Source organism: Phascolarctos cinereus, unplaced genomic scaffold, assembly GCF_003287225.1.
Source record: "Phascolarctos cinereus isolate Bilbo 61053 unplaced genomic scaffold, phaCin_HiC Scaffold_4;HRSCAF=312, whole genome shotgun sequence".
Classification (NCBI taxonomy): domain Eukaryota; kingdom Metazoa; phylum Chordata; class Mammalia; order Diprotodontia; family Phascolarctidae; genus Phascolarctos; species Phascolarctos cinereus.
Window position 1 is genome coordinate 330,630,186 of NW_027555847.1, and position 13,729 is coordinate 330,643,914.

The following is a 13,729-nucleotide window of genomic DNA, read 5'->3' on the forward strand; positions in this document are numbered from 1 at the left end:
ATGATTCTCCACCCATCAACATACCTCTGTTTACACTGATTCTCCCCTATAAAGAATGTCTCCTCACTCCCTTTATTCCTTATATAAGTACTATGCATTGTAACAGGCCCAACATCAATCTTTTACTCACCCCAGCTAGATTTATGTCCTCTCTCTCCCCCTCACTTTATCCTTCACTATATTAGCTAACTACTATTTACTAGTGATTTCTGTACTCTATTTGCTTTTTCATGTGTCATGCTTTTGAAAAAGATAGGAAGGAATTCATGGTCTTTAAGGTCCTCACCATTTTAAAGCCCCATTTATTTTTATTTCAGCTAGATCAAGAATGCCTTGACGCCAGCAACCCTTCCTGTACTTCTAAAATGTGTCTTCCCTTAGCACTCTATCTTGCACATAGTAGGCATTCAATAAATACTTGTAGATGGCCTTTTAGGTACAGTTAATTTTCAGAGAGTAATTGTTTAAATGTTTGTAATTTTCAAGATACAAATTATTGCTCTAAATATCTATGTAACTCTAAATGGACCTCAATAACAATCACAAACATATTTTTATTACAAGCTATATGCATAACAAATAATAAGTAATAACCACAACAATCAGTTCATTAATTCAAAAGAATTTTAGTCTTAATTATATGTCCCCCAAAATAAATAAATAAACGGAGGCTCATCTCCTTTTCATTGCCAGACTTCTTTAAAAAAGAGTCTACATTCACTGTCAGCATCTTGCAATCAAGTCTTCCATCCTCACTTGCTGTATTGCGGATGGGGCAGGGAGAGAACTACTCCCAAAGGTCACCTATTACCTCACAATCCAAAGGTCTTAAAGAAATCAGTAAAAAAAAAAAAAACAATCCCAAGGTCTTTTCTCAATATTGTTAAGAATAATAGCTCCCAATTGCCTAAAAAAAAAAAAGTAGCTAACATTTATATAGCACTTTAAACTTTGCAAAGTTTATATACTAGATTAGTGCTATTATCCCCATTTTACAGATGAGAACAGAGGCTGTGTGTTCAGTGACTTGTCCAGGGTCATCCAGCTAGTGTCTGTTTGAACTCCTGGGTTCCTGACTCAAGTCTACCACTCTATCTACTACACTACTCAGCTACCCTGTTTTCCCTTGACCTCTGTACAATATTTGAGACTAATGATGAACATCTCTCCATTGTGCAACTCTATCCCTCTTTTGGTTTCTGTGAAGCTTCATTCTGCTAATTCTTCCCCTAGTTCTTCACTGAAGATTCTTCTCCATCTCCTTCAATGGCTGCTCTTCCTCCCATATAATAAACAAGTGGCTAACCCAGGCCTTCTGCTATTTTCTTTCTCTGTTCTTGGTAAATGACTTATCCACTCTCAATACTTCACTATCCACCTCTTTGTTGATGACTTCAAAACAATCCAACTTCTCCCTTATCTCTGGTTTCAAATTTCCAATCAAGAATGAGACAGTCTTTCACACAACCAATTCATCCTAAACAGTATGTCTGGATTAATCTATCCTAAAGTACCTCTTTGATCATGTTAACTACCTAGCTAAAAAAAAAAACAAAATAAAACTCGACAATCTCCCCTCTCCCTACTGAAGCAGCACTGGCATTTAAAGCCCCCCATGTATGCTCTGGCTTTGATCTATTTTTTGCTTGTTTGTTTTGTTTTAAATCCCAATGAGTCCTTCCATTTAACTACCCACTACAAGCAAAGTGAATGATTTATCCTTTCCTAGACATGCACTACACTCTCCAACCTCTAAAACTTCACTCATGCTACTCCCTCTATCTTCCCTAACCAAGGATTTATAGTTAAGAGGACTCCGATTCAAGTTCTAGCCCTACCACCTGCTATCTGGATAACCTTGGATAAGGCATTTAACCTGCTGGGGAATGTTTCCTCATTTATAAAATGAGGAGGTGGCCTAGATATATTCTAAAGTCCCTCCCAGCTCTAAATCTTAGGATGCTATGATCTCTACAAGGAGAAACACTACTTACCCCTCAAATGTTTTTTTTAATTCGTCTCCCCTAAAAAAAACTCAATAACTTCAATGTGGGGGGGAGATGGAAGGTTAATTACAATTTGTTGGGACATACTGTGCACCAAGTACAAATTTCAAGTATGTAATGCATTATAGCAACTAGCCCCAATATATGCATAGAATGGTGGATAAAGACAACTGGATAGGAAGGCCATGGGTTTGAATCCAAGTTCTATCAATTACTACTTATATGATCTTGGTCAATCATTTAACCTCAGTATCCTCATCTATAAATTGAAGAGTTTGGACTAGATAACCAGTAAGGCCCCTTTAAACAAATAAATAGTTGTCTAACTAAACAAATCTCCTTAATACTCAAACTTTGCCCTTTCCCACCCTACTAGTTACCTCTCACATGACCCAGAACCTACTAGGTTGCCAAGCTTTGCTGATTTCAGCTGGTCCACTCTACATCATTTGATAGAATAGTCCACAACATCACTATAGCTAGACTCTAGATTTCCGATTTGGGCTATCCTAGGCCGAAAGCATGTTTTCCTAGATCTCAGGCTTCTTACCCCCATAGTTTGTTACATCCATAGGGGGATGCTCTGAGGAAGATACTTTATAAACCTAACAGTAGAATGTAAGTACAAGTTATTATTTCATCATTTGGTCTAAAACGGTAAAAATTCTAGAAGCCAAATACATTGGTTTTCTTTTGCTCATTACACAGGATTACCAAAATTATAATCTTCAAATACCTGTCACCAGTAAAGGAAAATTTTACTGCCTACAGTATATGAATGATTTTTCACTGTAAGAACAAAGCAAAGCTGCTATTAAATGGGAAGAAGCATATTCCATTTGGAGATTTTATGAATTATGGTAATAAAGAAATGGCTTAGAGGTAGCACAATATAATACAGGAAAGGTGGGATTTAGAATCAGAAGATCGAAGTTCAAACCCCAGCTCTGCTGCTCACTCACCTGGGCAAGTCATTTCTCATCTGCACACCTTAAGCTAGTCACCTATGAAATGAATTGGCTGGAATCTAAACAGAATGACAGAAAACTATAAACACCAAGACTGGCCCCAAAGGACGACTATAAGAAGACACTTCCTCAGCTCCTTTACAGAGGCTGGAACACTGAAGTAATGTCAGATTTGTCCCACGTACTGAAAGTTTGTACCAAATTCTCTTTTTCTCATTTCCTTTTTTGAAAGAATTATTATAAAGGTGTGGCTTTGCAATGGAAAAGCAAAACAATATGGAGGAAATCTAGTCAACCTGACAAGATATTAATAAAAATCTATTTTTTAAAATGAATGGGCTGACTAGATCACTTCTGAAATACTCTGTAGCTCTAAATCTACCTAGGACCCACTTCTTTTGTCTTGGTAAAGAGACAGGGACAACATGTGGAATGGGTTGTATCAACTGTCAGTTGATTTAGTTTAACTGCTTTTCCTTGTTGAAACTGAGGATTAATAACTGGGGATGAGAGTGAGGGAGAGAGGCCCACTGGGAAATGACTGTGGTATTTAAAACAAGGCACAAATTAATCTTTAAAAAAAAAAATAGGTAACCCCCCCCCAAGAGTTAATTTTTAAAATTTAAATAACATTTGCAAAAGGTTATGAAAAATTAAATTCCATGGTAATTTCCCTAATATTTACAAGTTTAAAAAAATTAAACAACTTTCCTAGGATAACACATTAAAGTCCTTCAACCAAGTAAAATGTTCAAATCCATCCTCAGACAATTACTAGCTCTGTGACTTTGGACAAGTCACTTAACTTCTGTCTGCCTCAGTTTTCTCATGTGTGAAATGAGAATAATAAGAGTACCTATCTTCCAAGATTTTTGTAAGGATCAAACAAAATATTTCTGAAGTGCTTTAAAACCCTAAAGCAATGTATAAATGCTAGCTATTATTCGAAAAGTAATGTGTTGTCGTGGAAAGAATACCAAAAATAGGAATCAGGAGACTAAGGTTCTGGGGAAATCTCTGCTATTAACTAGCTATGTGGTTCTGAGTAAATCATGAAGTCTATATAAATTTTCTCATGCAAAATGAATAGTCATGACAAGATAATTTCTGATGTTCCTATTAGTTCTGGAATTTTGTGATTCTATTTAAAGAAGTGATTTATGTAGGTAGAACAACAAAATTCTTAAGTATTTAATTCTTTTGGAAAAATTATGAATTTGTACATAACACATACTTTATTTATAATTTGCTTGGTTATCATGGAGCTGAATATCTAGAAGGCACCTTAGGAATCATCAACACCAACACTAGCTCAAAAAAAGGAGATCCAGAAACTTGGCCATCATTCAGATAATCAGGGGCAGTGTTAAGGGTACAAGTGAAGACTTATGATTCCTAAGCCAGAGTCATTTTCATTCTACCACATTGCCTCTTATTCTCCAACATATAAACAGTGGCTTTTGCTAATACAACAAATATTGACCCTAATTATAATTTCAATTAATTCTTCTGCTTTCCAAAGAATAAGCAAAATATATTAATATAATGACAATCATAAAGTTTAGTTTTGTTGATACTCTCAGACACCTTATGAGAGGCAATGTAACACAGTAAAAAGAGCCTTGGATCTGGAGGAACTAAGAGGCCAGAGTTAAAATCCTGACAGCAACATTAACTAGACTGTGTGACAATGGGTAATCTACTTAGCCTCTCTCAGTCTAGTTTTCTCCTCAGCAAAATGGATGTCCTAACAACTACAATACCCACACATTTCACAAAAATCTTGGAAGGATCAAATGAGAAAATGTGTAGAGTGCTGTGCAAACCTCAAGAACACTATATGGCAAGTTATATCACTGTCTTAAAAAAAATATTAACCTATGATGGCATTATGCCTCTACCAATTTAATGCAATAATAAACCAAAAAATATAAGCTCCTTGAGACAGAAAGTACCTTGCACATAGCAGACATAATAAATTATTTAATTACTGATGACTGATAATTTACTTTTTTCAGTTTATATTGAACTTAAACACCAAAACAAGCATTTCTTTATAGGTAATAGTGCCCCAAAAGAAAAATGAATGTAAAACTGTGAATATCTATTACATAGAGCCTGATTTTCTTTTTCAATATATAATGAATTTAACAGTAACTTTAAAAGCTATCCTGATTGTGATTCTTTCAGGCCTTCTATTCACTTTTAAATGTTTCAATAACCATCGTTGCTTTCATTTCTTTTTCTTTTTTTTAGCTATCTTATCTCAACCTTGCCCCACCCCACATCCACTGAAATAAAGAAAAAACAAAAACAAAACCCATAAGATAAATGCAAATAGTCAAGCAAACTCTTAAAGTAATGCTATATTACTTTAAGCTTACTGCATTTCAAGAAAATTAACATTTAAGGGATTTTATGTAATTAGAGTGTTCGGCTATATCTTACAGACGAGATAACTTTTAAATATTTGTTTTATGCATTAACTAATTATTACAAGACATATAGCAAGCTAGTTATGCTATTTCAAAAAATGCAAATGGACAATCAGGTTTCAGAATTTGACCACTTAACAGCTTGTGTTTTCCTCAAAAATGGTTGTTAGGGTAGTTCTTTGTGGACATAAGCAGCAATATAATTCAAATCCTAGATAAAAATAATCTTATGCTGAAGATAAAGAGAAAAAAGAAATGCTAAAACATTGTTTCTGAGGCCCAAAGAATTTGGTTTCCTTGATTTTCTTCTTTAAGGGGGTCTTGGAGACATGTAGCAGAGAATTGGATCATCTACCATCAGACATCTAAAGCAATATTAACCTACAATATAAAATTCTGCAGGCAACCTAATAAGATGTTATCAAGTGAGCTTTTTTTTTTTAGGCAAAGAAAAAAATTTCACATCTAGATTTCATTCACTTACATCATAAAAGAGCTTCCGATCTGCAGCCAGTCTCTTGGATGCCAGAGTCTTGGTGACATGATAGAAAGTAAGCAGTGCTCTGTGCTGACGAAGATCATCCTGGACTTTCACAGATTCTATAAGTGTGGGAATCAGTTCTGGCCAATGTCTAGGACAATCCAATCTAGCAACTTTTGCAATCAGCACTGCAATCTGAGTTGCAATCTATTAAATAAAATTACCAGAAAAATTGGATAAGGTCAACTGAATACTGAAAATTGCATTTTTCATTAAGAACAGATTAAGTATATTTTCCAGATTTCCAATATTATTTTTCCATTGGCTATGCATTCAACAAAATGAGATATGTTTATACTAAAGTACCATGTTTAACACCAATTTCATTTAAAAAACATTTAATTATTAGGTAACAGTAATGCTGGGGCAGGCAGGTGGTACAGTGGACAGAGCATTGGTCTTGGAATCAGGAAGACTCATTTTCATGAGTTCAAATCCTGGCATACTAGCTTGCTCACTTACTAGCTGTGTGACCCTGTAACTCACTTAACCCTGTCTGCCTCAGCTCCTTATCTGTAAAATAAACTGGAGAAGGAACAGGCAAACCCCTCCAATATTTTTGCCAAGAAAACACCAAATGGGGTCACGAAGAGTCAGACATGACTGAAAAACAACAGAACTGATCGGTAATGCTATATTATTTAGAGATTTGTGGTTTCACATATAATCCTCTTTTCTGCTCTAACTGTATATGGAAATATTCTCTTTTTTTAGTGTTCATTTGTCATTTAGGACGTGATATACTGACTTTTGTACTAAAAGCTAGACCCAGAGGAAAGAAAAAAGCTCTACCCTCGTAGTAAGACTTTAGTAAAGGTGTCCAGTTAGATTTCACATTGCTAGATGATGTTGAGGTAAGTTACCAAATCACTAAAATAAAAAGACATGCAAGCAGCTTATGAAGTAAAAAATATTATTAGATGAATTTAATTGCTCACTGAGGTATCTGAGGTATTCCTTTAAAAAAAAAAGTGGGGCAGCTAGGTGATGCCGTGGATAGAGCTCCAGCCTTGGAGTCAGGAGGACCTCGGTTCAAATCTGACCTCAGACACATAACACTTACTAGCTGTGTGACCTTGGACAAGTTACTTAACCCTGATTGCCTCACCAAAAAAAGAAGAAAAACATCCCATCTTGACTGAAAATGGGATAAGTTTTTAAAAAAAAAGCTTAAAAGTTAATCAAGAGTGTCATAAGCACACCATAATAAACTGAATCGCCCAAAATATTCTTCCTTAGATTTGTCGTTAGTATTCAATATGACTGATATTTTTAAATAAACTAGAGGAACTACAATTTTTTAAAAGTATTTCTATGATAAAAATTCAATACAACTTGATGTTATGTAAACTTTTAATTTGTTTTCTTTTTTTAATTTTTATTTATAAGAAAAATTCTTTCTTTTAAATTCTTCTTTAAGTGACCAAAAACCCAGTTACTTCTCAATAAAAGCAACTACCCAAGGAAGAGAATGATTGCAATCAGCAACCATTTCTTGACTCACCTGATTTACTGGCTCATTGAAATTGGTGATGAGCCCTGCTCGCAATGTGGCCTTCTCTTCCTCCGAAAGAGCACTTTTAAAAAAGAGAGAGAGAGACAGAGAGAGAGAAAGACAGAGAGAGAGAGAGAGAGACAGAGAGAGAGAGAGAGAGAGAGAGAGATGTATTTATTATTCAATAACACTAACAAAATGCATAAATCAAATTATATTTGTATTTTGCAGCTTTTAATAGATATGTTTAAAAACATGCTTTCCACAGAGTAGGTGCTCATATGTTTGTTGAGTAAAATGAACTAACATTTCTATTTGTTTACAAAGGTTTGATAAACAGACATTAAAAACATTCTTTGGCTGTGAGTAAACGCTGTTTACATTTAAACTGGTTACTGTAGAAGAAGAAAAACATGACAGATGATAAAAACATAAGAAAGCATATCAATGGTAATTTGTAATAAATCAACAACCATTTATTTATTAGTTGCCTACTATGTCCCAAGCACCTCGCTAAGTGCTGACATTTTTTGATATTAATTTCTGTTGATGGGTTGATGGTACAAGTTTTTCTAATTTTATTGGAGCACATCTATTTCCTAAAGTTAACCATAAGGGGAATTTATGAAAAGCAAATCCTATTTTCCCCAGTAACTCCTAATAAGTGATACTGTACAAAGAGCACTGGCCTTACTAACAAAGCACTGTGTATAAATCTCAGCAACTACTTCCTCTCTCTGGCCATTAGTTTCCTCATCTGTAAATAAATGCTGGGAAAGATTTCCAAGATCCAAAGCAAGTTTAACATTCCAGATGTCGATAAAAATCATTTATGTTCCTACTAACTGGGGGGAAAAAACACCCAGAATATTTTCCACCTGTCAATACGCAGCAAATTGTTACTGCTTTCACACAAAAGATCCTTCTTGCTTAAAAATCTATAAACTTCAAAAACCTGATCCTTCTATTCATCCCATGTTCTGATTCCCCTCAACTCTCAATCCTCAACAATGAAGCTCCAGAGGGAGCTAGAAGGTAGAAAAGTATAAAAATCATAATAGAGTTGAAACATTAAGTAATGAAAGAATGAAGGCCAATGCTAAGTATTCTAATATTAAAAGTGTTTTTTAAAGTTTATTCCAAATTTTGCATTACTTTGCAACTTGCTTTGCCTAATATATGACTTGATTGTGACTTCATCTGAACTGCAAATTATATTTTATATCACAATAACATCTTTGAAAAATATTCACAATTCTAATTAATGTAAAATAAATTTTCTTACAGCAATGTTAACAGAAGTCTAATCACAATCTATAAACAGGTCTTTCATTATCTTTAGCCAATGTTAACACTTTTGGACAAGTGTACATTTCTCACAAAACTGTATTATGGCTAAAAACAGAAACTGAACTAATTAAACAAGAAATTAGCATTATTCAGTTCACTCACTGAGGTTCAGCAAATTGTGAAAGCTATTGTGAAAGAAAATAAAGCTCACGGTACATGATCCCTATGTCTCTGCAGGATTCTCATTCTTTAAGAAAATATTAACAAATATAGCATCTTACTAGAAAATGTATAATATGTAAAATTCATACACATTTATGCAATTCAACTTAAAAAATGTAATCTGAATAATGGTTTCTAATTGACAAAGGAAGTCTAAATATGAGACTAACATTTTTGCCAATATTCTTCCCTCTAAGGAATGTCATTCCAACTACCATCTTTAACAGATACTGAATGTGTTATAGTTTTCAAGATAAAAAACTTTTCCACTTACCAATTACATGGTTTAGCTCAGATTTTTAAAGTTTAAAAATTGGTCTACTATACAATTCTCCCTTCTGAGAATAATTCAAAATAAACCAGAAACTTAAAACATATTCTGCATCTTAAAAAAGTCACTCATTAGGAGCTGAGCAACTCTTTTCCCTATCCACCCACAATGCAACCAGAATGGGTCAAGAAACATTTAAAAGTAAATTGGACGAAGTGGAAGAAAAATTATTTCAGAGAACAACTCAGATACAAGTAGCCCAATAACATATGATCACTAATTTCTAAAACTACCAAATCCTTCTAAAACTAACACAATCTAAAAATAAGATAATTCTGTTATATAGAATGCAATCATATTGGACTTTAATGATTATTTTAAAGACTTCTTGTTTCTCCAATAACTACCACGGACATGTTTTGTGAAGATTTAAATATCTTTATAAATATTTAAATACAGTTTATTTTAAACACACACACACATCTAAATATAACTCCTTGGCTAAGCAAAACATTTTATTAATAAAATGTAATCATTATGTGGTCACACTGACATCTACTGGAGAAATAAAGAAACAATAGCTTACAATACAAAGTTCCCCACATTTCCTATTGTATACATTTCAAACTCATGTCTATTCTGCCTTTTGGTTGGAAGCCTTTTTGTTATGTCTTCGAGGATATCATCTCCTTTTTCAGAAGAGTTTCAACTTAATCTGATGTGATGCTGACTGTGTTTCCTTAATACTTGAACTCTTTCTTGCTGGTTGACTGTAGTAGGTTTTTTTGACCTGGAAGCTCTTTATTTTGACTATGACATTTCTAGATGTTTTTAATTTGGGGTTTCTTTCAGAAAAGATTGCTAGATTCTTTTTATTTTCATTTTGTCCTGTGGTTCTAATAGAGCCGAGCACTTTTGTTATTTCTTGAAATATGGAACCTAGGTTTTTTGTTTGATTATGATTTTCAGAGTGTCCAATATTTAAATTCTCTCTCTTCAACCTGTTTTCCAACACATTAGGAAAATTGTTTTCACTGTTTCCAAAGACAGATACAGTATGTTTTGTTTTTCTAATTTTTCAATCTTTTGGCTGAAATAAACACAAGATTCTAAATAGTGTATATAACACTACAAATGATTGGAATAGTTTTTGCAGAAGACTTAATTAATATTCAATCAACACATCAGTTTTGTAAAAAACAATTAATATGAAGACTAAAAGAAGGCATAAGAATCACATGAACTAACATGAAATGAAGTAAGCAGAAACAGGAAAACATGATTATAAGTCACTATCAGTGACAACAACAATGTAAATTGTAAGAATAACAAGCAAAACTAAACATTGTGTACTTAAGCAGTCAAGCTTAACCATAAAGAAAAAACACAAAGATGCCTTCCCTATGGAGATGAAACACTGCATATGTTTAAGCTTCATTGATGTTTTGGTTAGTCTTGCTGAATAGCTTTTTTCTTTTTCATTCTTTGTTATAAGGGATGATTCCCTAGCTCATAGAGGCATAAAAAAAATTAGAAATGAAAGTGATGTAAAAAAAAAAAAGACATCAATAAAAAATTTATTTTAAAAACTCGACTACAGAAATGACTCGAAAAACATTGCCAGATACTGCTTCTATGATTTTTTCCAAGTTCCTGAAACCTCATACTACTTGACAAAGTGACCTGATAAAAGTGCTTTATACACTAATTACTTACTTTGTACCTAAGCAATATTGCAGTGGTCAAAAAGAATGATGTTTTCTGTATGGTATTGACAATTTTAAAAACCACATAAAAACCAGTTTTTCAGCAGATAGCTAATGAAAGGAAATGCTGGTTTTAAAAGGATTCTACATATAAAAGATTAAAAGCATTAAAAATTTTCTTCCTCTTCTGAACATCCTAAATAGATGAAACATCTAATGTTATAAAACATCACAGTCACCATTAACCACCTCCCCCACCTTACAAAACAGGAAAGAAACTTACTGAGGTGCTACACGTCTCCAATAGCGATCAATTCCATTTTTAAAATACAGCACGGCTAGCCACCTTACATTTATATCCAGAGTATGGTTTGTAAAAATATTCTGTAAGTAACAATGGGCAGTATTAAAATAGATTTTAAAAGTTATGCTATTAATACTTATAATGAAAGATGGGTAAAATAAAAATTATATAAATATATTATTTTTGGCAAAACAACTATCACCTTTTTATTTTTATATATCTTATCTCCACTCCTCAAATGAGACAAAAAGAAAGCATAATATTAAGATATTCAAACAACAATATTAAGAGTTAAAGCTAGGATTCTGCAGGATCACAGCACCTGAGGTCTTTGAAGTCTTTTGTTCATTTTTTTTTCAGTCAAGGAAAACTCATCTTCTCTCCTTTCTACTTAGACCTCCTTCCCCCTTACAAATATGTAAAGTCAATCAAAATAAATTCCCACATTGACCATATTTCAAAATATGCATTACATTTGTATGCTAAATCCATCACATCTCTAACTATAGAATCATGGTTGCTCATTGCACTGAGTTTCTAAATCTTTCAAAATTCTTTATCTTTACAATATTGTTGTTATTGTACAAAATGTTCTGGGTTTGGCTCACTTTACTCTTCAATTCATACAACTCTTCTCAGGTTTCTCTAAAACTATCCCCTTCATCATTTCTTAGAGCACAAACGGAATCGTTTTCATTCATATTCCACAACCTGTTTAGCACTTACCAACTGATGGGCACCCTTTTAGTTCCCACTTCTTTGCTACCACAAAAAGAGCAGCTCATAAATATTTTTTGGACAAATGGGTCCTTCTCATCTTCGTTAATCTCTTTGACCTTTTGATCTCCGCTTAGCAGTGTTATCACTAAGGGCATGCATATTTAATAACGTTTTGGGCAGAGATCCAAATTAAAGTCTCTGGGTTCTGAAGACACATTAGTTATGTAGCACTTTTTTTAAGTTTAAATTCTCACTAACATTACATTAAAGTTCAATACTGAAAACTTTTAAAATCACTTTTTTAAAGAATTCAGAGTGAATTTATTGAGTTTATTATTTTACTGGATTATCTGTTCATCTGATTGGTATTATTACACAATTTCTTATTGTACCTGCCTTATACAACATTTCTACTGCTTTACAGTAAAATAATCTGTTATTCATCAGCACCTCCTTCAAAGGATAGGCCACAGAACAAAATTTAAGTAAATTTTTTCATTGGAAGACCAAATAATGAGTATCCCTGCAAACACCACAGTACCTGGAAAATATTATGGAGACTCACTAAGTATTTTCAGATGAAAATGGCATAAAATACCCTGAAATAGCTATATCTGACCATAGCACTTCATCCCTAGAGGGTAATTCCAGTTGAACCCCACCACTAGGTAAACAATAAGTGTTTAATAAGAGACTTATTAAGATTGAATTGTTTACCTTCCTGCATGGAAAGATGATATTTGTAACTCATGAGAACTTTGTCAGTATTAGGGTAGTTGAAGGAAAAAAAGTATGCATGCATATATAGATAGCTAGACAGAGGGCACAGGGTGAGTTGAAGATTAAGGGGTCATATCTGGAGAATAAAATTAAGGGATGAGAGAGGATGATACTCAGAGAAGAAAGGGAAAGGTAGAATGGGGTAAATTATCTCACAAAAAAATAAAACAGAAAAGAAATGTCTCTCACAGTGGAGGGGAAACACGGGAAGGTGAGAGGGAATGAGGGAATCTTATTCTCATAGGATTTGGCTTAAGGAGAGAATAACATACACATTCAATTGGGTATGGAAATCTGTCTTACCCTACAGGAAAATAGGGGGAGAAAGGGACAAGAGAGCAGGGGGGTGATAGAGAGGAGGGCAGATTGGGAAAGAGGGTAATCAGAAGCAAATACTTCTGAGGAGGGACAGGGTCAAAAGAAAGATAGAATAAATGGGAGGGCAGGATAGGATTAAGGGAAATAGAGTTAGTTTTTCACAACATGTCTACTAAGGAAGTGTTTTGCATAACTGCACATGTACAACCTATATTGAGTTGCTTGCCTTTTCAATGAGGGTGGGTGGGGAGGGAGGAACGGAGAAAATTTGGAACTCAAAGTTTTAAAAACACATGTTTTAAAAAAAATGTTTTCACATGCAACTGGGAAATAAGAAATACAGGAAATGGGGTACAGAAGTCTATCCTGCTCTACAGGAAAACAGAAGGAGAAGGGGATAACAGAAGGGAGGGGGGAGATATAGAAGAGAAGGCAGACCAGGGGAAGGGGTATTCAGAATGCATGCCATCTTGCGGGGGGGGAGGGGTGAGAAATTTGGAACTCAAAAACTTGTGGAAGTGAATATTGAAAACTAAAAATAAATAAATTTATATTAAAAAAAAAACAATAAGTGTTTAATATTTTTCAAACTGAACTGAGTGAAGGCTCTTGGTACAGGTCCCTGACACTTCTATAGACCAGTATTATGGGTTCAAATAGCCTAGCCTGGCCC

The 13,729-nt window shown here is 33.9% G+C and overlaps 1 protein-coding gene across 1 annotated transcript in view; it reads right to left on the reverse strand.

Annotated features, from left to right (window-relative positions):
- Nucleotides 1-13,729, reverse strand: part of IPO11 (importin 11) — a 228,607-nt gene that overhangs the window by 188,304 nt on the left and 26,574 nt on the right. The window contains exons 3-5 of the mRNA XM_021007229.2: nt 11,218-11,318; nt 7,455-7,527; nt 5,894-6,097 (exon numbers count right to left, since the gene is read on the reverse strand). Coding sequence (XP_020862888.1) covers nt 5,894-6,097; nt 7,455-7,527; nt 11,218-11,318 — 378 coding nt within the window. The remainder of the gene's footprint in view (nt 1-5,893; nt 6,098-7,454; nt 7,528-11,217; nt 11,319-13,729) is intronic.